The 22,697-nt window shown below is 46.3% G+C and overlaps 1 protein-coding gene across 3 annotated transcripts in view; it reads right to left on the reverse strand.

Moving 5' to 3' along the window:
- Positions 1 to 22,697, reverse strand: part of ATF6 (activating transcription factor 6) — a 401,392-nt gene that overhangs the window by 38,695 nt on the left and 340,000 nt on the right. For all 3 annotated transcript variants that reach the window (XM_045028792.1, XM_045028791.1, XM_045028790.1), the window contains exon 15: positions 20,022 to 20,106. In XM_045028792.1, the coding sequence (XP_044884727.1) occupies positions 20,022 to 20,106 (85 nt within the window). The remainder of the gene's footprint in view (positions 1 to 20,021; positions 20,107 to 22,697) is intronic.

Raw genomic sequence — 22,697 nt, forward strand, 5'->3', positions numbered from 1 at the left:
TGGCAGCGTGTCCGGCTCCGGCCAGGCGGCACGGCTGCCAGACATGCTCTGAGCAGCATGGTAAGGGGGCTGAGGCCGAGGGGTTGGATAAGGGACGGGGGGTCCTGGAGGGCAGTCAGGGGACAGGGAGCAGGGGGCGGTTGGATGGGGTGGAGGTTCTGGAGGGCAGTCACGGGATGGGGAACGGGAGGGGGGTTGGATAAGTGTGGGAGTCTCAGGGGGTGGGGGTGTGGATAGGGGTCAGGCATGGGGAACAGGGGGAGTAGGACAGGCGTGGGGTCCCGGGAGGCCTGTCAGGGGGCTGGAGTGTGGATAGGGGTCAGGGCAGTCAGGGGACTGGGAACGGGGGCGGGGGAAAGGGTTGGATAAGGGGTGGAGTCGCAGGGGGTGGTTAGGGGCTGGGGAGTCCCAGGAGGGTGCGGTTAGGGGACAAGGAGCGAGGGGGGTTGGATGGGTTGGTGGTTCTGAGGGGGGCAGTCAGGGGGCAGGAAGTGGGAGGGGTCAGATGGGGGTGGGGGCCAGGCTGTTTAGGGATGCACAGCCTTTATTACCCGGCCCTCCATATAGTTTTGCTACCCCAATGTGGCCCTTGTGCCAAGAAGTCTGCCCACCCCTGGGTTAGTCGGACTCAAACTTAGAATAAGAATGGGTGACACAACCAGAATTTGATGTTACAGACGAAGGCAACTTCACAAAGTTAGGACCAAATTTTGCTCCTTGATCTGTAGAACAGACCTCAGCATGATATTCTGTACCACTGATGTGCATGGAATGGCATGCATGTAGGGAGAGTATAATGTAGTACTGGCTGTGTTGTGATGCTGGCAGACCAGGTGCCAGTTCATGCCAAGGTCCCCATGTCTCAACTGAACACTGACAGATGCATAGCTGGAATCTGTCTGGTTCACTTGTGGGTTAATATTCATAGAGCAGGTATTTGAATTATAGGAAAGTGTGCAGTGTTTGGACTCTATTGAATGCTTCTGAGTTGCTGCCTGCCTTAAGCTTACTTTTACTATCTGTATTCCATATTGTAATGTAATAGTTGAGTGGGTGAAGTGTGAGCCTCTGTGACTGTATGAATCACCATATAGGAGAGGGACATAAATTAGTGTGAAGAGTTGCTCTTGTACAGAAATTACTATGTCCCTCGCAAAATAGCAGACTCATTGATACCAGATTGACTCTAGAAACTCCCTACATCTTTATTGAGAAATTATCAACAAAAGGACTAAAGACTCTTCTTGTTCTGCTTTCCTCATGAAGATGAGTCATACAAGTGGATTCCTTCCACCAGCTGAGTTTGCAGCTCAGAGAACATGGCAGAAGGGGGATAAAACCCCAAAACCAAAGGAACTAAGGACCTGCTTGGTCTCTGGGTAAGCAAGGAGTTTCTAGGCATACGCAAGAGATCCCCAGCTAAAGGACGAATAGAGTTTGCAGATTATAGAAGCCTATATTACTTTTTGAAACCTAAGACTCTAATTAATTTGTGTATCTATGATTTCTTACTTTAACCTTGTAAATAACTCTTTAATTTCCTTTTCCTATTTATTAAATCTTCATATAGTTTACTATAGGATTGGCTATAAGCTTTGTCTTTGGGGTGTGACTTAAAGCACAATTGACCTGGGGTAAGTGACAGGTCTTTTGGGATTAGGAGTAACCTGAATATTGCAGTGATTCTTATCACAAGATATGCTCACTTGAATGGCAAACAGACTGGAGTACCCAAGGGAACCGTGACTCTGTGCTAAAGCTGTTTAAGTGCCTGAGGAGTTTTCACTTAGTGCAGGTGGTTGGTGATATCCAAGTTTAGGACTCACAACCAATTTGTGATTTGTGCCTGGTGTTTATCAATTTGCCTTGATGTTGGTACTCATGCTCTTGTATTACCATTGGGAGTGTCACACTGGCACCTAGGGTTAAAGTGCCTAGAGAATGTGCCTAGAAAACGGAATATTGATAACAAGATCTGCTTTGCAGCTCTGACAGAAGAATTTGGCTTCATATGGAACTATATCCATATTTACAGTCAATATCATGGATTTTTTTTGTATCTACTTAAGGGATTTTAAAGTGTTCTTATCCATCAACTGGAAAAACAAACTTGTGTAATAATCCTAGATTTGCATCTGAAACACTGACGAAGTGACCACAAAAGCTTATGCTCCAATACATCTGTTAGTCTTTAAGGTGCCACAGGACTCTTTGTTGCTTTTTACAGATCCAGATTAACACAGCTACCCCTCTGAAATCTGAAACACTAACTCTGCAGTTCAATTAATTCATGATTCACTTTTTACCCCCTTCTTGTATGGTATGTTCCTAAGCAAATTCCATCTGCAGTACATACCCTGTATAGGGAAAACTAACAGTGCCAGAACTTGCTTGTCAAACCACAGTAAAAACCATAATATTAACAAAGGGGCAGGACCCACAGCAGTTCTCTCTGAATACACGACAATGGATTGCTTATTTAGCAATTTAGGAAACCAATGCATTATGAAATATTGCTGGGGAATTGGCCTTTATGATCTCATTTCTCTATTGTTTCCTATCTAACTACATATGAATTAATTTGACACAGATTCAGTTACTTTTGTGCACAAAATACTTGATCCACTTTTTTCAGGCTTTTTCTTATTAATCTTCTCCTTTCCCATAAAATACAATACATAATACCAGCAAATGCCTAGGATGAGCAAATGGTTTGAAGAGAATACAATCTGTCTGGAAGCTCCAGTCAAAGGTGAATCCAATCCAGGATCTATTGGTAATGCAGAAAACTGCTACAGCTTTTTGTCAGTTATGCCTTTTGCACATCTTTGTTTAGTGCAAAGACAGAAAGTGGAACTAGAAACTCCTGTGGCTCTTTCACAGTGTGGCCAGAACCTGCATGGGAAATTCCATAAGAAAGCCCATTCTTACACAATTTCCATCCCTCCTGCTAGATCAGGGCTTTGGATAAGCATATGACTGTTGGGATACATATATGGACTGAACAGAACCACTAGGCTATAGTAGAACCTTACTAATGCACACACTGCTAGGCCATCAGTGAATAAAGAAAATGGCAAACTCTCTCCTCTTCTCAGCCAAGGCTGTAGTGAAGTATTACCGACAGCTAGGAAAGCATGGTGCTGACTCCTCTCCAAAGCTCTTCTGTCTCCCAGTGGGCAGTCTGTACAGCTTAAAGGAGTTTCAAAGCCTCTAAGTGCCTTCGGAGCACATATCCCACTGACAGTCACTGAAAGTTTTGCTCCTAAATCACTTAGGGGCTTTTGGAAATCCCGTCTTGGGCGTCTCTGCGGGTGCTAGAAGGGCTGGGGCAGCTCTGCAGGGATGGTGAGCCATAGGGACTCTTACCCTAGCTCTCATAGAATCATATAATCATAGAACTTAAGATCAGAAGGGACCATTATGATCATCTAGTCTGACCTCCCGCAAGATGCAGGCCACAAAAGCTGACCCACCCACTCCTGAAATAATTCTCTCCCTTGACTCAGATGTTGAAGTCCCCAAATCCTGATTTAAAGACTTCAAGTAGCAGATAATCCTCCAGCAAGCGACCCCTGCCCCATGCTGCAGAGGAAGGCGAAAAACCTCCAGGGCCACTGCCAATCTACCCTGGAGGAAAATTCCTTCCCGACCCCAAATATGGCGATCAGCTGAACCCCGAGCATGCGGGCAAGACTCTCCAGCCAGACACTCAGGAAAAAGACTTTCAATATCCCAACATTGACCCTCATTACTAATTACCAGTGGTCGCACGTTATTGAGCTATTGACTAAATCATGTTATCCTATCAAACCATTCCCTCCATAAACTTATCAAGCTTAATCTTAAACTCTCCCATGCCCTCCCCCACGTCTCACTGCCACCTCAGGTCCTTAGCCTACCCATGCACACACACTGGCTTCCTCAAACCCCAGACTCCAACACGGCTCCCTCTTACCACCCTGGGCCTTGCACATGTCCCCAGACCCATCCACCTCTACCACCCATGCCCCAAACTCACCCAGATTTCCATCTTCCTCTTGGTCCTTGCCTGCATGGCCTCCATGCTCCCAGACTTCCCCATGCTACCTCCTCGCATCTTCGATCCATTGATATGCTGTGACTCAGTGGCCTATTCTGGTAACTTATGCCTGATGCTGGTATTTACACTGAGCTGTGTGAGTCAGCTTCGACATAAACATCACATATCACTAGTTTCCAAAATTTACATTTTTCCTCTTTTCTTATTCAGGTTTTTTTTTTAAGGTGGGGGAGGTGGAGAGAAGAGGTAAGAGGAGGTAATGCAACCTGCATTGGTTTGGGGAACTGGATGGCTGAGGGGTCTGACAACAAGATATAACTTTCTCACCTGTGATCATTGAAGACCAACAGTCACTATCATTTGAAGTCTATATGGCACCTTCATGGGAAACGACCTGGAAGTATGCAGTCCAGTCTTTCATGGGCTGGTGTCCATATAACAATCTCTCATAGTATCTGACACTAATGGCACCCCTTTACTGATAATCAGCAATGATGCCAAGGACTGAAGAGAGCATGACATCCCACCTCCATTCGCCTCTAGGCATACTCATTCCAGATCAGCACTGAGGCACACTGGCAGGAAAGTGACGCTTGCATATGGCTGCCTTTACTGTACCTGTTCTGAGTGGAAAACTCTTCCACTTCCAGGACTGCCAAGCAAATACTTATCACCAATACTACATACACTTACTATGTGGGCTATGAGTTCTTGCGGAGTCTGGAACCTGTCCCTTGGTAGGTAAGCTTGTGCTGTGACTGAGCTGATGGAGGCCCCTATGAAGTCTAAGGATTGTGTGGGGTCTAACGTTGATTTTTTGATGCAGATGCTGACTCTGAGGGAGGAAAGGAGTCTGAGCAACACAGAGGTTGAAATGCGGGCTTCGACTCTGGACCACACTGCTAGGAGCTAGTCATTGAGATAGGGGAATGGAAGGACCCCATAATGCCTGAGGTAGGCCACGGTGATGAAGAAAACTTTGGTGAAGACCCTGGAGTAGTGGTGAGTCCAAATGGCAGGACCCTGTATTGAAAATGCTGAGGGCCGACCATGAACCTCAGGAAGCACCTGTGGGCCAGATGAATGTCTGTGAAAATAAGCCACCTGAATATTGCCATCCATAAACAATATGCCTTCTTCTAATGATGAGATGATTGATTCTAAGGTGACTATATGAAACTTGGGCTTGTGGATGAAGCAATTGACACAGTGGAGGTCCAGAATTGGTCTCCATTTGCCCTTCTTTTTGGGTATCAGGAAGTAAGTTGAATAGAACCTCATCCCTTGATTTGTCCGGAGGAACCTGCTCTATCGCCCCTCTGTGTAGTAAGGAGTCCACCTCTAGGGGGAGGATACTGTTGTGAGAGTGATCCCTGGGGAGGGGTCAGGGGAGGGGCTATGGATGAGGTAACATGATGAACTGGATCATATAGCCATAGTGGATGACATTCAGAACCTACCTGTCTGTTTTTATTGCACTCCAAGCTGCTAAAAAGTGTGCTAGATGACCCCCAAAGGGGGTGAGGTGGTTGTATGGCAGCAGGCAAGGTGGTTGATGGCTCTCTAGGGTGCCTCAGAAATACCTCTTCTGTGGGGGTTGCATCTGAGAGGAGGAAGGCTGCACATGACTTACGAGGAGAGGCTGAGGGAACTGAGCTTATTTAGTCTGCAGAAGAGAAGAGTGAGGGGGGATTTGATAGCCGCCTTCAACTACCTAAAGGGGGGTTCCAAAGAGGATGGAGCTCGGCTGTTCTCAGTGGTGGCAGATGACTGAACAAGAAGCAATGGTCTCAAGTTGCAGTGGGGGAGGTCTAGCTTGGATATTAGGAAAACCTATTTCACTAGGAGGATGGTGAAGCACTGGAATGGGTTACTTAGGGAAGTAGTGGAATCTCCTTCCTTACAGGTTATTAAGGTCAGGCTTGACAAAGCCCTGGCTGGGATGATTTAGTTGGTGTTGGTCCTGCTTTGAGCAGGGGTTTGGACTAGATGACCTCCTGAGGTCTCTTCCAACCCTAATCTTCTATGATTCTATCATCTTCAAATCTTTTGATGCTTCCTTGGTGGTTCATAAGTCCTCTGATGGAAAAACTGGGAGGTGGGCTGCAGGTGGTAGAATTAATGTTTCAGCGCAGGTGTGTAAATACCCAAGGAATGGAATGTAGCTCTCAAATCCTTGAGAGTGTGGACGGAACCATCAATTTTTTTGGTTGAAGAGATGGGATTCATCGAAAGGGAGGTCTTTGATGGCATTTTGTACCTTCCTGGGAAAATCAGAGGAATGGAGCCATGACTCCCTACTCATGATGATGCCCATGGCCATTGAGTGCAATGAGGTATCTGCTGTGTCCACCGCTGTTGAGCGATGTCCTTGCTACTAGCTTTCCCTCCTCAATTTTTTGCTTGGAACCAGGTCCAGTCCTGCTGTAGCATTTTTTCCAAAAAGTCCTCCAATTTGTTGTAATTCAGGAAATTGTATTTGGAAGGTTAACGCCTGATAATACAAAATCCTGAACTGAAGTTTGGTTACAGAGAAGACTTTAGGGCCTAAAAGGTTGAGCGGCTTGCCCTCCCTGTCAGATGGGGTGGAGCATGGGTGCTGTTGCCTACCCCTTCCGTTGCTGCCTGGACCACAAGTGAATTGGGAGGCGGGGGTGAAAACAGAAACTCAGACCCCTTGGCTGGTACATAGTATAATTTTTCTGCCCCCTTGGGGTAGGCGTACATATGGCTGGTGTATGCCAAACTGTTCTAGCTAGCTCGAGGATGGCACTGATGAGTGAAGTATGTCCAGCAGCTTAGGCTGAGTGTGTTGGCTCTCCTGCAGGGGAATATGCAGCTCTCCTGTCACTCTACGCAGGAGATCCTGGAATTGGCAGTACTCATCATAGGATGGAGGGATGCCAAAGCCACCGCTGCATCAGGTGAGGAAGATGGGAATCTCTCCTGATCTGGTGGTACTGCAGGAACCAGATTGAGTGGCTCCTCTTCCGTTATACGTTCCAAGTGTCTACTCAAAGGCATTGGAGAGGGTGAAATGGATGAAGTCTCCCTGACAGAACTGACGAGTCCCAAGGGTGGGTATTGGTGCCAGGATCCCCAATAGAGCCAGCATGATGAATCAGGAGGGAGTTGTGGCGGGCACCTTGGAGCAGGGAACCAGTGACTCCGGGGTGACTGGAGTGGAGGATACTGCCACGATGTAGAAGGCCTCGTTGGTATTTGTAGTTGTGGGAAGGGATGTACAGTCCCTGTCCCTCATCTGATTCCTCTGAAGATGAAAATTTGGAGATAAGTTCCATCATCGGTACCGTCAGAGCTGGCAGAAGCGTGTAAACTGAGATATGGTATGTCCTGTGTTGAGATACAGTCTCCTTGGAAGCAGAGGGTCCCAGAATACGTGTTGATCTCAGCTCTCCTGGGGCAAACATTTCATGGGGCTCTGGTGCTTTTCCCAGCCTCCCTGGAGTCAAGGGTACTCTGTCAGTCCCTAAAACTGGTATGGGAGCAATGGTATTCCCCAGAGCAGATGGCTCTGTAGCTCTGAGGGATGTTGATGTTGACAGTGTGTGTGGAGCAGTACCCGGTACTGGCAGATCCGTCGATTTATGTGGATTCTTATCATGATTATGCGCTTTACAGCATGCTCCTTCCCTATGACTGGAACTCATGGAAGGAGTCTCTGCTTTCTTAGGTTTAGTGGAAAACTTACTGCCATGCTTATGTGCTTACTTCCTTACCTCTCGACTAGGCCCTGGCGCTGGTACCACTGTAGCTGGAGGCGCGCTCCTAGCAGCCTCAGGTCAATGCATGGGTGTATGTGTGTGTGTGTGTGTGTGTGCTGGCCAGTGTCTGAAAGAGGTCTCATGAAAGTTACATGTAATGCTTCCAGAGGCGGAGAGCCCGGCCTTCTTGGGTCCGGCTGGGGAACGATTAACAGATATTGCAACTGGATGAAATGTGGAGAGGCAGCAGTGGCAGCGTTGATGTTCATTACTGACTGAGAAGGAACGTGAGCAGGAAGTGTGGAGTTTAAAGCCTTGAGTCTTTGGCATAGTTCAGTACTCGTATATGGGTACGGGGCAGGGGATGGTGTGGTTCACGCGGAAACACGCCCAGAAGCCCCAACTCTACTCCCCAAACTAGCAAACTACTAAAATTATTATATGAACAGTAAACACAGTAAAATACTCTAAAGCTAACTATGTACAACTACATATTTTTAAAGTGCTTACATAAGAAATAATTTACATAAGAATGGCCAGTATCCTATCTACCGACAGTGACCAATGCCAAGTGTCCCAGAGAGAGTGAACCTAATGTAGTAAGATGTGGACCTGAAATATAAACTCTTGTGTCAGAGGACTAGTCTGAGGCCTGAAGCCTGAACCAAAGTACTTCCAGGCACTGCTAAGCAAAAGCTGGGCTGTGAGCCAGAGGCAGGCCTCACTCACAGAAATTGGCGAGAAGAGGGTTGTTAGAAGCAGGCGCATTCACACATAAGGGCTAATAAGAGGAACTTGTTCCAAGATGGCACCTGGACAGCCTGATACAAGGACACTCCATAGACATAACAAGGAACAGGCAGGTGCATCTTAAAGACAGGACAGCATGATGGATAGATCTGTATGTCTGGAACAACTTGATCAAAGGCAAGACAGCACCCTAATGAGCCAAGAGGCTGTACCTCAATATGTCATAGGGATGAGTAATCTGTCCTGTAACTGTATAAAAGTAGGTCCCGGAGTGCGCGTCTTTGGCCAGGCTAGGGGGCAGTGGAAAGTCCTGTCACTGACTGAGCTGTGTCCATTGCCAGGGGGCACATATTCGTAGTATGTCCTATAGAGTCTATAGGAAACTATTACTGTGCTTCATTTGACAATAAACCTGGCTCGGGTTCCTTCGTACCTTACTAGAGTCTGTGGTCTTTGGGGGGTCTCTCGGGGTCTGCTGTGTCAGCACACAGAGGGAACACGCACGCAGCCGACTGTTATCATCATCGAACAAGAGCAGAGCACCACACTGGTAGCTGCATACTAACAACACCTAACAGGTAATGATCAAGTAATTTTCCTCCTGCCATCCATCTCCACCTTCTGAAAAACAGAGGCTAGGGACACCATTCCTTACCCATCCTGGCTAATAGCCATTAATGGACTAAACCTCCATGAATTTATCTAGTTCTCTTTTAAATCCTGTTATAGTCCTAGCCTTCACAATCTCTTCAGGCAAGGAGTTCCACAGGTTAACTGTGTGCTGTGTGAAGAAGAACTTCCTTTTATTTCTTTTAAATTTGCTGCCCATTAATTTCATTTTGTGGCAACTAGTTCTTATATTATGGGAACAAGTAAATAACTTTTCCTTATTCACTTTCTCCACACCACTCATGATTTTATATACCTCCATCATATCCCCCCTTAGTCTCCCCTTTTCCAAGTTGAAAAGTCCTAGCCACCCTGCCCTTTATCACTTAAGATGAAACCATGAGGCAAGCCAAGGGTGCATGTGTGAACCAACGGCCACTAGTACTTTCAAAATCTCCGGCTCCAGATGCATGGAGAAACTCTCAGTGGAATACAGTAGGAACCATCACTTGAAGAAGAGTGTGGAAAACCTCACACACGCCCAACGGAAACAGCACAAGTCATGCCAGGAGCCAGAAGCAGTGTGCATCCAGCAGGGTTTAGCACTGAGAGGGGTTTCAAACCTGCCTTTTCGCTACCTGAGTTTTCTGACAGTTTTGTTTCTAGTAGCTGACCTCCAACATAGGATCAGCTGAACTCAACTGAGCAAAGGGTAACTAATCACCACCTCTCTCACTGCCAACCTGGACTAGAGAGTTCCTCAGCACTCATCTGACTGGTCTTTATGTAGCCAGAACTGAACATGATTGCTTCTGAGCTACCTGTGAAATTAACTGTTTACCCCATGAAGGGTAACATAGAGTCTATACAATATGAAACAACCCATGCACCAAAGTAGGAAAAATGGCTTGGCTGTCCAGCACAGTGTTGATCAGGGGTGGCCAACCTGTGGCTCCGGAGCCACATGTGGCTCTTCAGAAGTTAATATGCAGCTCCTTGCATAGGCACTGACTCCGGGGCTGGAGCTACAGGCTCCAACTTTCTAATGTGCCGGGGGTGCTCACTGCTCAACCCCTGGCTCTGTCACAGGCCCTACCCCCGCTCCACCCCTTCCTGCACCCTCTCCTGAGTCTGCATGCCCTCACTCCTTTCCCCTCCCCCCAGAGCCTCCTGCATGCCACAAAACAACTAATTGGGAGGTGCAGGGAGGGAGGGGGAGGCGCTGATGGATGGGAGGTGCTGGGAGTGGCGGGCGAGGGAGGGAGCTGATGGGGTCTGCTGACATATTACTGTGGCTTTTTGGCAATGTACATTGGCAAATTCTGGCTCCTTCTCAGACTCAGGTTGGCCACCCCTGGCGTAGACGATAATTGTGATGTAAAGATGAATGTTAACAGCCTTATACAATCTTGACAGCAGTTAGGTAAACAGGAGACTAATGGCAGATGTTTTTATTTAAACTATAAGAACGGTACCTCCTGTGTGTCAATTCTGAGTCACTGTCATACAGATAGTGAGACTCTGAACTGCAAACAAAGGTTTTTTAGGAATGAAAACAACTGAAATCTTAACTATCGTAGTCTCTGGTGGATAGTTAAATTTCTAAACTAATACTCATTGCATACCCATAACAAACATGATTTGCTTAAAAATAAAAGCTTGTGTTTAAATTTTAATTAAAGCTGGCTTCCCTTCTTATGAGAGCCCTCAACAGTGCTGGGAAAACCCTGAAAGATCTCTCTACTGAGAATAAACATCTCACTAACATAAATACCAAATGGTGCCTTCAGATAGAGATCATCAAGACACTCTATTGTGATAGGACCTAGGATTGGCCATCCTCTGGATCAGCTGTCTCCCACACTCAGTAATCAGAATGAGGATAAGGACTTTCACCTTCCATTAGTCTGGATGGAAGACCTGTGGCTAAATCCCTAGACTACTTTGAACATCCCAGTTTACATTTGTGTAGCACTTTTCCTCCACAAAGAATGTCCAACACTTTATAAACTATGGGCTGGATTTTCCTTGGTTACACTGCTGTAAATTACAAGATGAAACCCAGTAAATAATAGATCTTCCTGGACAACAAAGTGACTAATAACATTCAGTATGTAGCATTCTCCTTAACCCTAACATGAGGATAATCAGTTGATGCACCATGATTAATATCAGGGTTTCTAGCCTCTCAGAACCAAAGGATAGCTCTACACTGCAAGCAAATAAACAAACAAACCAATCAAACCCCATGACAGTGAGTCTTGGACCATGACAACTGACTTGGGCTCATGCTATGAGGCTTAAAATAGCAGTGTAGACCTTCGGGCTCAGGTGGAACCCAGGCTCTGAAACATGGCAAGGGGGATGGGTCTCAGAGCCCTGGCTCCAGCCCAAGTGGTAACATCTACAACGCTATTTTTAGCCTTGTAGCATCAGCCCTGTGAGCCTGAGTTAGTTGACCAAGGCTCTGACACTCTCTGCCACAAGATTTTTTTTTGTTTGCAATGCAGATGTACCCACACTGTGAAGTAAGTCTGCCTGTGAGTGAAATTAACATTGGTGAAAGATGCTGGACTGGCAGCCCAGGAGACAGAAGTCCTCTCTTTATCCAGAGAAGAGGTACATCACTATCAGTTGTGGTGCAAGCTTCCCCATGTACTTCAGCCCTTATCTGAAGGAATCACTTTTGGGAATAGAGCGTAACTTAGTTTCCATGGCTGATCGAAGCCTTGGAGTCTCCATGGAGACTCATAGCAAGAAGGACACTTAGGGCTTGTCTACACTACAAAATTAGGTCAACCTACAGTCACTGCAGCAATTAAATCGGCTGTTGGTGTCCACATTACCCTCCTTCTGTCAGTGGGAGCGTGTCCTCACGAGGAGCACTTGCACTGACTGAAGTGGGGCATTGTGGGGCACTGAAAGCCACGCAGGGCTCACAGGTAAAGCCCCCACCACAGGGCTGACAGCAGGAACTGGAGATGAAATGTGAAATAATAGCAGCCATAAAACTGACAAGAATGTCAATTTCACTGCTGGTAGGCTCCCTGCTGTGAAACTGAGTCACAGCTTGAGCTGTTAGCCCCTGGGTGGGGCTCCAGCTGTGAGCCGATGCCCGGCTGACAGCTTGGGCTGTCAGCGTTGGGGCCAAGGGGGATCCAGCTGTGAGCCTGGTACCCGGCTGACAGCCAACAGGTGGTGTAAGTAAGGCAGTGTCTACATGGACACTGCGTTGCCCTAACTACATCGACGTAACGGCTACACCTCTTGTGGAGGTGACGTTATTAAGTCAATATAGTGGGTGACTTACATTGGCGGGAGCACCATTGTAGCGTAGACACTGACAGAGTTAGGTTGACGTAAGCTGCGTTACATCAAGCTAACTCTGTAGTGTAGACCATGCCTAAGTCCTAACTCAAACAGTTTGAGAAAAAGGGTTTAAATTCACCTGTAATGACAGCATCAGGAACTCCATGAGAGGGAAAGGAGGAAATTGTTTGCATCTCACTCCTACAAGCGTCTTAAAGAACTGTGGAAACTATATGTGAAACATCTGAATGATGATGTGAAAGGGGAAAAACAAACAAACTGGCTGATGTACAGAAGTTTCTAAGCCCATTTTACTTCCCAATAGTTTGAAACTTGTTTAGAGAAACAGCAAAATACACACTGACCTCTAATCTCCCTCTTGCAATTGGCCTTTACTCTCCACTCTAGAGCCATACGCAGGTTCACACAGTGAGAGGCCATTCATTTCTTCTCTCTAATTCTAGCTTGTATCTATTCTCCGCATGAACCCCTTCTGATGTCACTGGGAGTCCCACAAAGAAGGCAAGGGCAGAATATAACAATAGAGATCAGCAATTCAGATGAGAGATCCTGGGGCCAGTCAGAAAAGGATGAGAATCCTGCCTGGAAGAGATTACCTGAGACTCCCAAACCACTTTCTATTGAATTGCATATTGTTTTGGGGTTCAGAATCAGGGCCAGTGTAGAAGGAAGCAAATGAAGGCATTCTGGGCATTGTTTCAAAATTAAGGAGGGCCCAATCACACTCCCTTGATCTGCACTCAAAGAGCCATGACAGCAAGAGGAAGGTTATCAGTCACCTCAATGGCAATGATTTCCCCTCCTCCCTCAGGGTTGTAGCTGGAGAAGAGGATGGACAGTGGGAGCAGGGGCCAGAGGGGCACATGTTCAGCTCCCACCAGCCCTGCTGACTCCTCTCAGAAAGAGCTGTCCTCTCCCCATTGGGGCAAATCTTTGAATGGTGGCTTCCTTCGGAAGCAGCAGCCACCTAGAGAAGCCTTTACTGTGGCTTCATTGCCTACTAACCGCCATATTCCTGTCAGCTGCCCCTGGACATGCGCAGTCCCCATGCCAGACTCTGCAGTGTCTCCAGGAAGGAGGGACAGAACTATGAAGGGGAGGAGTTCCTCCCCCACACAAGGCTCTCATGGGCATGATCTGCCCCAAAGTGAACTGGAATTAATAGGTTAAAAATGAAGCAGAGTCTCCCAGGGTCTCTCACAGATGCTCTGGTATTTCCCGCACCCACAGGCCAATTTGACTGACACAAGACAGGGTTTGCTGTATGTTTGTTCTGAAACTGCATTTATGTCTTATCGGTTTCAGTGTCTCTGCCCAAATCCCTGGGCCTCTGATATTCCCCAGGTAATGTTGGTGTTTCCATTTAAATAAACAATTTTACACTGTTTCCTCATTCTGAAGTCTATTTCTCACATTGTTTGAAAGCATTATTCAGTCCAGTTTCTTTTAAAAACTGCTCATATTGTGATCAGATAAAGTAACTTTTTCAAAGGAAATGTAATACTTTCCAAACCATTATCAGAAATATAACTCAGTCTCCAGATGATGAAATTATCTGTGTGTGTGACAATCCAGCTCAACCAGGGAAGGATTCTTGTAACATGGACACAAAAATGAATTTTCAGGCAGATAAGTGCAAAAAATAATTATGAAACCTCTAATGAAAATGTTTCCTCCGCAATAAGGTTGATTATATATTATCATATTTGTCTTACCAAACTGCATGGGAAAATGGAACCAGTAAAAATGTTGTAAAAGCAGCAAAGAATCCTGTGGCACCTTATAGACTAACAGACGTTTTGCAGCATGAGCTTTCGTGGGTGAATACCCACTTCTTCGGATGCAAGAAGAAGAAAAAATGTTGGACGCTTGAAGCTAATTCATTCAGTTTATGGAAATTCTGCATCTGACAGCGTTTTCAGTATGCTTAAATGTAACAAAAACATTTGGGTTTATGGTTCATTTGCACTATAAAGTGCATAATAAGGCATGATTTTGTATAGATTATCTGATGGAAAGTTTAACTAACCTGGTACAGAGTTCAGAGTAGCAGCCGTGTTAGTCTGTATCTGCAAAAAGAACAGGAGTACTTGTGGCACCTTAAAGACTAACAAATTTATTTTAGCATGAGCTTTCGTGAGCTGCAGCTCACTTCATGCATCCGAAGAAGTAAGCTGCAGCTCACGAAAGCTCATGCTAAAATAAATTTGTTAGTCTTTAAGGTGCCACAAGTACTCCTGTTCTTTTTTCTGGTACAGAGTGTATTCCTGTTCAGACAGAGACTCTGTGTACAACATGTGCCTTCGCTTGGCATACAGCTTCCTCCCTTTGGGAATTAACTACTGTACATGTTTATGTTGTATACATTCAGTCTTTTGGGTGCGACTCAAAATGAGTCTCCTCATCACTGATAGTCATTGAGCCTGTGTATTTTATGCAAAATTGGGTTGTTATCCCCAGAAAGCTGATCTAAGTCTAGTGTATTATTATTAAACATGCTAGTGCCCAAGGGCACTGATTGGGAAAGGGCCTCAGGGTGATGAGTGTTATGCACAGCACAGATAAGAGACAATCCCTGCTCTGGAGGACATACAGCCTGAACCACACACCCACTTGAAGGGGGGGAGGGGAGGGGAGAGAACGGGATGTCACATGCCATCAAATCCATGTGGTGTGGAATTGGCCCAGTGTTGTGAATTACGGGTTTGTTTTTTGTTTTTCATCTGGGAGCAGATGAGGGGTGAGGAGTGGCAAGAATGGTGGCAGCAGAGGTGGGATGGGATTAGTAAAAGAATGGAAGTTAACAAAAATGAGAGAGTAGGAAAAGGACCAGTCACAGATCACCTGCCTGGTCGTGGTGAGCACCTGGCTGCACTGTTCCCTCTAAACTGTGCACATGGCGAAACACCTGTGTGCACAAAAAATGAAATACTACATTGGAGCCAGGCCGAAATATCAGTTACGGGTGACTTTTGACATTGCTTGCCCGCCATCTGGAGGGGAAGGAGGGCAATGAATTATATCCCTCCCCGCCAGCATTTCGAATGTGGAACATTGATCATGTCGGGACCCACACATCTCCATTTTCCTGTGTTTTTTTGCCGCAGATGCATGGACGTGATTGGAGCTATGCACTATTATTATCACAAATTGCAAATTAAAACTTTTTAAATGTATAAGCATTTTACTCGCTTGGGCGCATTTGCCTCATAGCGCACAAATTTAAACTCTGCTTCAAAAATTTGCACAGAAGAAATTTTTTGCGCACATGGCCTGTCAAAAATTAGAGGGAACATTGCCTGGGTGTGAATCTGAAGAAGGGTCTGGCTGTTGTTGAATGGCCTTATGGCAGAGGTGAGCCTGAAGAAGGGTCTGGCAGTAGCTGTATGGCTTAGAGCAGGCTGATTTTTCCATGCATAATGGTAGAAAGAGTGGAGGTGCATAAGGAAGAAGCTAATTGGTGGGAAGTAAAGGCTTGGAGAACTGGCACAAGCGAAGGCAGCAGCTGATGATGTTATAGGTCACTAGAATTACCCATGCCAGCTGAAACCAGTTGTAAATGCAATATGAGAGCGTCCACAGAGGGGGCTGCACTGGTTTAAATTAAATGGGTTTTAAAAAATTATTTTACTTAAACTTGTGCAAATTGCTGTGTGCAGAGCAAGCCAACATCAGCTGGGTAGTGTGGGACTAAATTGTGAAGGGGCTTAAAGTTAAAGACACTAAGGCTGGGCTTGAAGGGGGAGGTAAAGGCAGAGCCCATGGAGTATTTCAATGCACCTTCTTAAATACATTTTCAGTTTCAACTGGAGAAGTGATTCTTCACTTCCACTTCTAAAAGCTGTGCTATACTGTTGCTAGTATGGACAAACTGGAGAAATGGTTTGAAGTAAATAGGATGGAATTCAATAAGGACAAAGGCGAAGTACTGAACAATCAGTTGCACACATACAAAATGGGAAATGACTGCCTAGGAAGGAGTACTGTAGAAAGGGATCTGGGGGTTATAGTGGATCACGAGCTAAATATGCATCAACAGTGTAACACTGTTGCAAAAAAAGCAAACATTCTGGGATGTATTAGTAGATGTGTTGTAAGCAAGACACAAGAAGTAATTCTTCTGATCTACTCTATACTGATTAGGCCTCAGCTGGAGTACTGTGTCTAGTTCTGGGCACCGCATTTCAGGAAAGATGTGGACAAATTGGAGAAAGCCCAAAGACGAGCAACAAAAATCATTAAAGGTCTAGAAAACATGATCTATGAGGGATGACTGAAAAAAATGGGTTTGTTCAGTCTGGAGAAGAGAAGACTGAGAAGGGACATGATAACAGTTTTCAGGTACATAAAAGGTTATTACAAGGAGGAAGGAGAAAAATGGATCTCCTTAAGAGAGGGTGGTTTAGGTTGGACATGAGGAAAGCTTCCTAACAGTCAGGATGGTTAAGCATTGGAATAAATTGGCCAGGGATGGTTTGGAATCTCCATCGTTGGAGAGTTTTAAGATCAGGTTAGATGAATGCCTATATATCTAGATAATACTTAGTCCTGCCATGAGTTCAGGGGACTGGACTAGATGACCTCTCAAGGTCCCTTCCAGTCCTACAATTCTATGATTGACTCTATGCAAAGGCTGAAGAGAAAACAATGGATATTCCACTCCTAACCCTCACACCTCAAGCAGCCCTTGCTATTCACACCGTAGGCCCTCATACAGCTCTGCCAATGTCTTTCAATCCTGATCCACAGTACTATCAGCTCAATTAAACTAAGACTGAGCCCCCTTCCCCTGACCTCTCAGTTCTGCACAAAACCTCACATCATTAGCCATCTCTGCTGGGACTGGAAAAATAGGGAGTAGGTAAGATTGAGGCGCACTGGCAAAGTGAGTTGGGAAGTGGACTAAGAGACAATGACAAGCATGCAATTCCTACAAAAAAATATTCCTGCCCAAAAGCCTGTGTTGGGAATTATTACGTTCTTCAGCTTGGAAAAGAAGAGACTAAGGGGGGATATGCTAGAGGTAGAAACATGACCTTTACACCATCAGAAAGGGCAATTCCAAGCTTCCTAATGAACACCACCTTTTCTTCCAATCATAGCAAGACTGAGATACTGGACTTTAAAATTATACCATTTAAAGCTGGTTTTAGAGGCATTAATGGACTCTACAGAGTTAACTAGACCTGTGTGGAGGATGGAAGTTCCATTTTGTGAGGGGCTTTGAGATTTCAAATCTGGCTGTATTCCAAACTGGAACAAACACTGAATTTCTGAATTCTCAATGAAGAAAAATTCCATTTTGGGTCCATCACTTTGTTTTGTTTCAACCAAATTGAAACGTTTTGTTTTTATTTCAATTTTTATTTAAAAAAATTTAGAAACAGGTTCAGAGAAGGGCTACTAAGATGATCCGAGGAATGGAAAACCTGTCATATGAAAGGAGACTCAAAGAGCTTGGCTTGTTTAGCCTAACCAAAAGAAGGCTGAGGGGAGATATGATTGCTCTCTATAAATATATCAGAGGAATAAATACCAGGATGGAGAGGAATTATTTAAGCTCAATACCAATGTGGACACAAGAACAAATGGATATAAACTGGCTATCAGGAAGTTTAGACTTGAAATTAGACGAAGGTTTCTAACCATCAGAGGAGTGAAGTTCTGGAATAGCCTTCCAAGGGGAGTAATGGGGGCAAAAGACATATCTGGCTTCAAGACTAAGCTTGATAAGTTTATGGAGGGGATGGTATAATGGGATAGACTAATTTTGGCAATTAATTTGTCTTTGACTACTTGCAGTAAATATGCCCAATGGCTTGTGATGGGATGTTAGATGTGGTGGGATCTGAGTTACTGCAGAGAATTCTTTCCTGGCTGTCTGGCTGGTGAGTCTTGCCCACATGCTCAGGGTTTAGCTGATCACCATATTTGGGGTCGGGAAGGAATTTTCCTCCAGGGCAGATTGGCAGAAGCCCTGGGGTTTTTTTGCCTTCCTCTGCAGCGTGGGGCACAGGTCACTTGCTGGAAGGTTCTCTGCATCTTGAAATCTTTAAACCATGATTTGAGGACTTCAATGGCTCAGACCTAGGCTTGTTACAGGAGTGGGTGGGTGAGATTCTGTGGCCTGCATTGTGCAGGAGATCAGACTAGATGATCCTAATGGTCCCTTCTGACCTTAAAGTCTATGAAACAAAAAGTTATTTCAAAATGAAAACCAAAATGGTTCGTTCTGAGAACACTGAAACGAGCAGTTTTGACATTGTCTGAACTTTTCTCTGGTTTTCTTTTAAAATAAAATTTCGTTAACATCAACCTGAATTCAGATGTGGTTAGATTTGGAGGAAGTTTCTCTGATCAACTTTAAAGTTAACTACAGCAGAGGGATACAGCCTGGAGTCATGGGTTGCAGGTGGAGGGATCTGGAAAAAAGGTTCCAATGAAGGGTATGATTCACTCTTGTTTTGTACCAGGTTAGTCCATGGGTTTCAGTGAAGTGACATTGGCGTGAAACACAAGTATTGCAGGGTGAATCAAACTCTGAATGTTGACACTAGTACTTTTGTAAAACAGTTTTTCTCTAATGTGGCACACAGAGGATGTCATAGTGTGGTGGGAAGATTTTATTTCACTTGTCTGAGCTGTACCACTTGCAGAGCAGACTGTAGCTGATAAAACCTCTCATGATCACATATTCTATCCTAAGAACTATGGAACACACTAAAACTGGATTTTTTTCTATTGAAAAATTGTTTATCAGACTGGAACATTAACCACCACGGAGACAGCACTTTGAGTTCTGTGACCAGGAGAAAGCCAAGAACTGCGAGTGGTTAGTGGAGGAGGGTTCTGTTGTACTTGGTTCTCAGATACTGGATCCAAAGCACGTGTGCTTGTAATGGATAACTTCTTTGAAAAAGGTTCTGTGCCTACTGTAGCAGGCAGGCCTGGCATTTCTGGGATGAAAAGGGGACATTCCCCTCTACCCCTACAATATCTTCAAGGAGCCCCAAATTATTGTCAGAAAGGCCAAAATATATACAGTTATCCAGTGTTAAAGCAGGAGATTGGAGACTCCTCATCCTTCATATACATTATAAATCATAGCAAAATACTGACATGATAGCCAAACTTTAGATTTTTTTAAATTCTAAGATTTTCTAGGGGTCTAACTATCCTGGAACCACAGAATCAAAGCAGGACCAATCCCCAGACAGATTTTTACCCCAGTTCCCTAAATAGCACCCTTAAAGATTGAACCCATAATACTGGGTTTAGCAGACCAATGCTCAAACCACTAAGCTATCCCTCCTCTCACTAGAAGGTTATTAACTAGTGGCATCCAGGGTCTCCAAATAGCCATTTGATCCACCAATAATGGGACCTTAGAACCCTGTTTTGGCAGGCATGTGATTCCTACATTAGGGGTATGTAAAGCTATGATATGGCTTCTGCACCAGAAAAGCAGTTTGATTTATTAAACTTACATTACATTTTTCTCTTCCATGACCAATCCAGGCATATCTTTTTTAAAGTATTTGTCCTAAATCAAGGGTTGGACTTACCACTGATGTTTATTGCTGGCAACACGATAGACATCTTGGGCCGTCTGGTCTTATTATGGGTGGTGGCAGGCAACAACAAGTGATCCTGGAAAATATGAAAAGATGTGTTACATTTCTATTGAAGCACTGAGTTGTAGAAATGCTTCTCCATTCTATGCCACTTGCATTCCAGATAAACTTATTTATGAAGGTTTGGTAATTTCATATTGGTAACAACAGTCACAACCATTGCCCATATTGTGTAACCAGAAAAAATCTCTATCACCTATGGCAACATCTGAAAGCACCTTAATCTTCATGTGGAAGGGGATGGGAAAAAACGGTTACCCACCTTTTAGTAACTGTTGTTCTTCGAGATGTGTTGTTCATGTTCATTCCAAGCAGGTGTGTGCGAGCCTCGTGCACGCCCGCTGGAAGATTTTCCCCTAGCAGCGTCCGTAGGGTCAGCCCTGGCGCCCCCTGGAGTGGCGCCACTATGGCGCCCTATAAAGGGGCCCGCCAACCCTCCATCCCCTCAGTTCCTTCTTGCCGGCACTCCGACAGACGGGCAGAAGGGTGGGTATTGGAATGGACATGAACAACACATCTCAAAGAACAACAGTTACTAAAAGGTGGGTAACCATTTTTTCTTCTTCGAGTGGTTGTTCATGTCCATTCCAAGCAGGTGACTCACAAGCCTGAACCTAGGTGGTGGGGTCGGAGTTCACTGTTGACTGGAGTACTGCACGACCAAAGGCTGCATCATCTCTAGCCTAGTGCGTGATGGCATAGTGCGATGTGAACGTGTGGATGGAGGACCATGTGGCCGCTCTACAAATCTCCTGAGTCAGGATCTGAGCCAGGAACGCCGCAGAGGAGGCCTGCGCTCTAGTGGAGTGGGCTGTGACCGGAGGGACAGGGGTCTTAGCTATGCGGTAGCATTCCCAGATGCAGGCCGCGATCCACGAAGAGATTCGCTGAGAGGAGACCGGGAGCCCTTTCATCCTATATGCCACTGCGATGAAGAGCTGAGTCGAGCGTCTGAACGGCTTGGTACATTCAATGTAAAAGGCTAAGGCCCTGCGGACATCCAGGGAAGGTAGCCTCCACTCTTCACCGGAAGAGTGTGGTTTTGGATAAAACACCAGGAGAAAGATAACTTGTCCCATGTGGAACTGGGAGACGACCTTGGGGAGGAAGGCCGGGTGAGGTCTAAGTTGGAACTTGTCCTTATAAAAGACAGTGTACGGGGGCTCGGATGTAAACGCCCTGAACTCCGACACCCTCCTGGCTGAGGTGATCGCCACCAGGAAGGTGGTTTTATACGACAAGTACAACAGGGAGCACGAAGCCAGGGGCTCGAAGGGAGGTCCCATGAGGGTGGAGAGGACCACATTCAGGTCCCAGGCAGGAGCTGGTTGACGAACATGCGGAAATAGCCTGTCCATGCCCTTGAGGAAACGACCAACCAGCAGGTTCGCAAACACCGAGGTACCCCTCTCTCCCGGATGGAAAGCCGAGATGGCCGCCAAGTGAACACGAATCGAGGAGAGGGAAAGGCCTAGGTGTCTGAGGTGGAGCAAATAGTCTAGGATAATAGGGATTGGGACCCCCAGTGGATCGTGGCCTCGCTGACCTGACCATATGGAGAAGCGCTTCCATTTGGCCAGGTACGTGGCCCTGGTTGATGGCTTCCTACTACCGAGCAGCACTTGTCTGACCTGCTGGGAGCACTGCATCTCCACCGGGTTCAGCCATGGAGCATCCAGGCTGTGAGGTGGAGAGATTCCAGGTTCAGGTGGCGGAGATAGCCCCGGTTCTGCGTGATCAGGTCCGGAAGCAGGGGCAGCATCAGGGGCGCCTGAACGGACATGTGCAGGAGCGACGTGTACCAATGTTGGCGTGGCCACGCCGGAGCTATCAGGATTACCTGTGCGTGGTCCCTGTGGATCTTCAAAATCACCCTGTGTATCAGGGGGATTGGAGGAAAGGCGTAGAGCAGTCCGACCCCCCAAGACTGGAGGAAGGCATCCAACAGAGACCCCGGACTGTGCCCCAAGAGACAGCAGAACCGTCGGCACTTCCTGTTTTCCCTCGAGGTTAACAGGTCTAACTGGGGAAAGCCCCAGAGCTAGAAGACTGAGCGTACTACGTCCCGTCGGAGGGACCACTCGTGACCCTGGAATGAGCGGCTCAGGGTGTCCGCCAGGCCATTCTGCTCTCTCGGAAGGTAGAACGCTGTCAGGTGGTAAGCATTCTGAATGCAGAAATCTCACAACGCGAGGGCTTCCCTGCACAGGGGAGAGGAGCGTGCACCCCCGTTTGTTGATATAAAAGACCGCCGACGTGTTGTCCAAGAGGACTGAAACACATTTGCCGGCCAGGTGGGACTGGAAGGTCAAACAAGCCAGGTGAACCGCTCTCAGCTCCCTGATGTTGATATGCAACTCGAGGTCCTCCGGCGACCACAAGCCCTGCGTCCTGAGATTCCCCAGGTGCGCTCCCCAACCCCGATCCGAGGCATCCGTTACCAGAGAGAGGGAGGGTTGAGGGGCGGCGAAGGGGACGCCCATGCACACTTTCTGCGGGTCGAGCCACCACCGTAGCGAGCTCAGCACCAAGTGGGGAATGGACACCACTGAGGCCAAGTTTAAGAAAGGTCCGCCTGATGAACAACACCTGAGCCTCCACCTGCTC

This window comes from Mauremys mutica, chromosome 8, assembly GCF_020497125.1.
Source record: "Mauremys mutica isolate MM-2020 ecotype Southern chromosome 8, ASM2049712v1, whole genome shotgun sequence".
Classification (NCBI taxonomy): Eukaryota; Metazoa; Chordata; order Testudines; family Geoemydidae; genus Mauremys; species Mauremys mutica.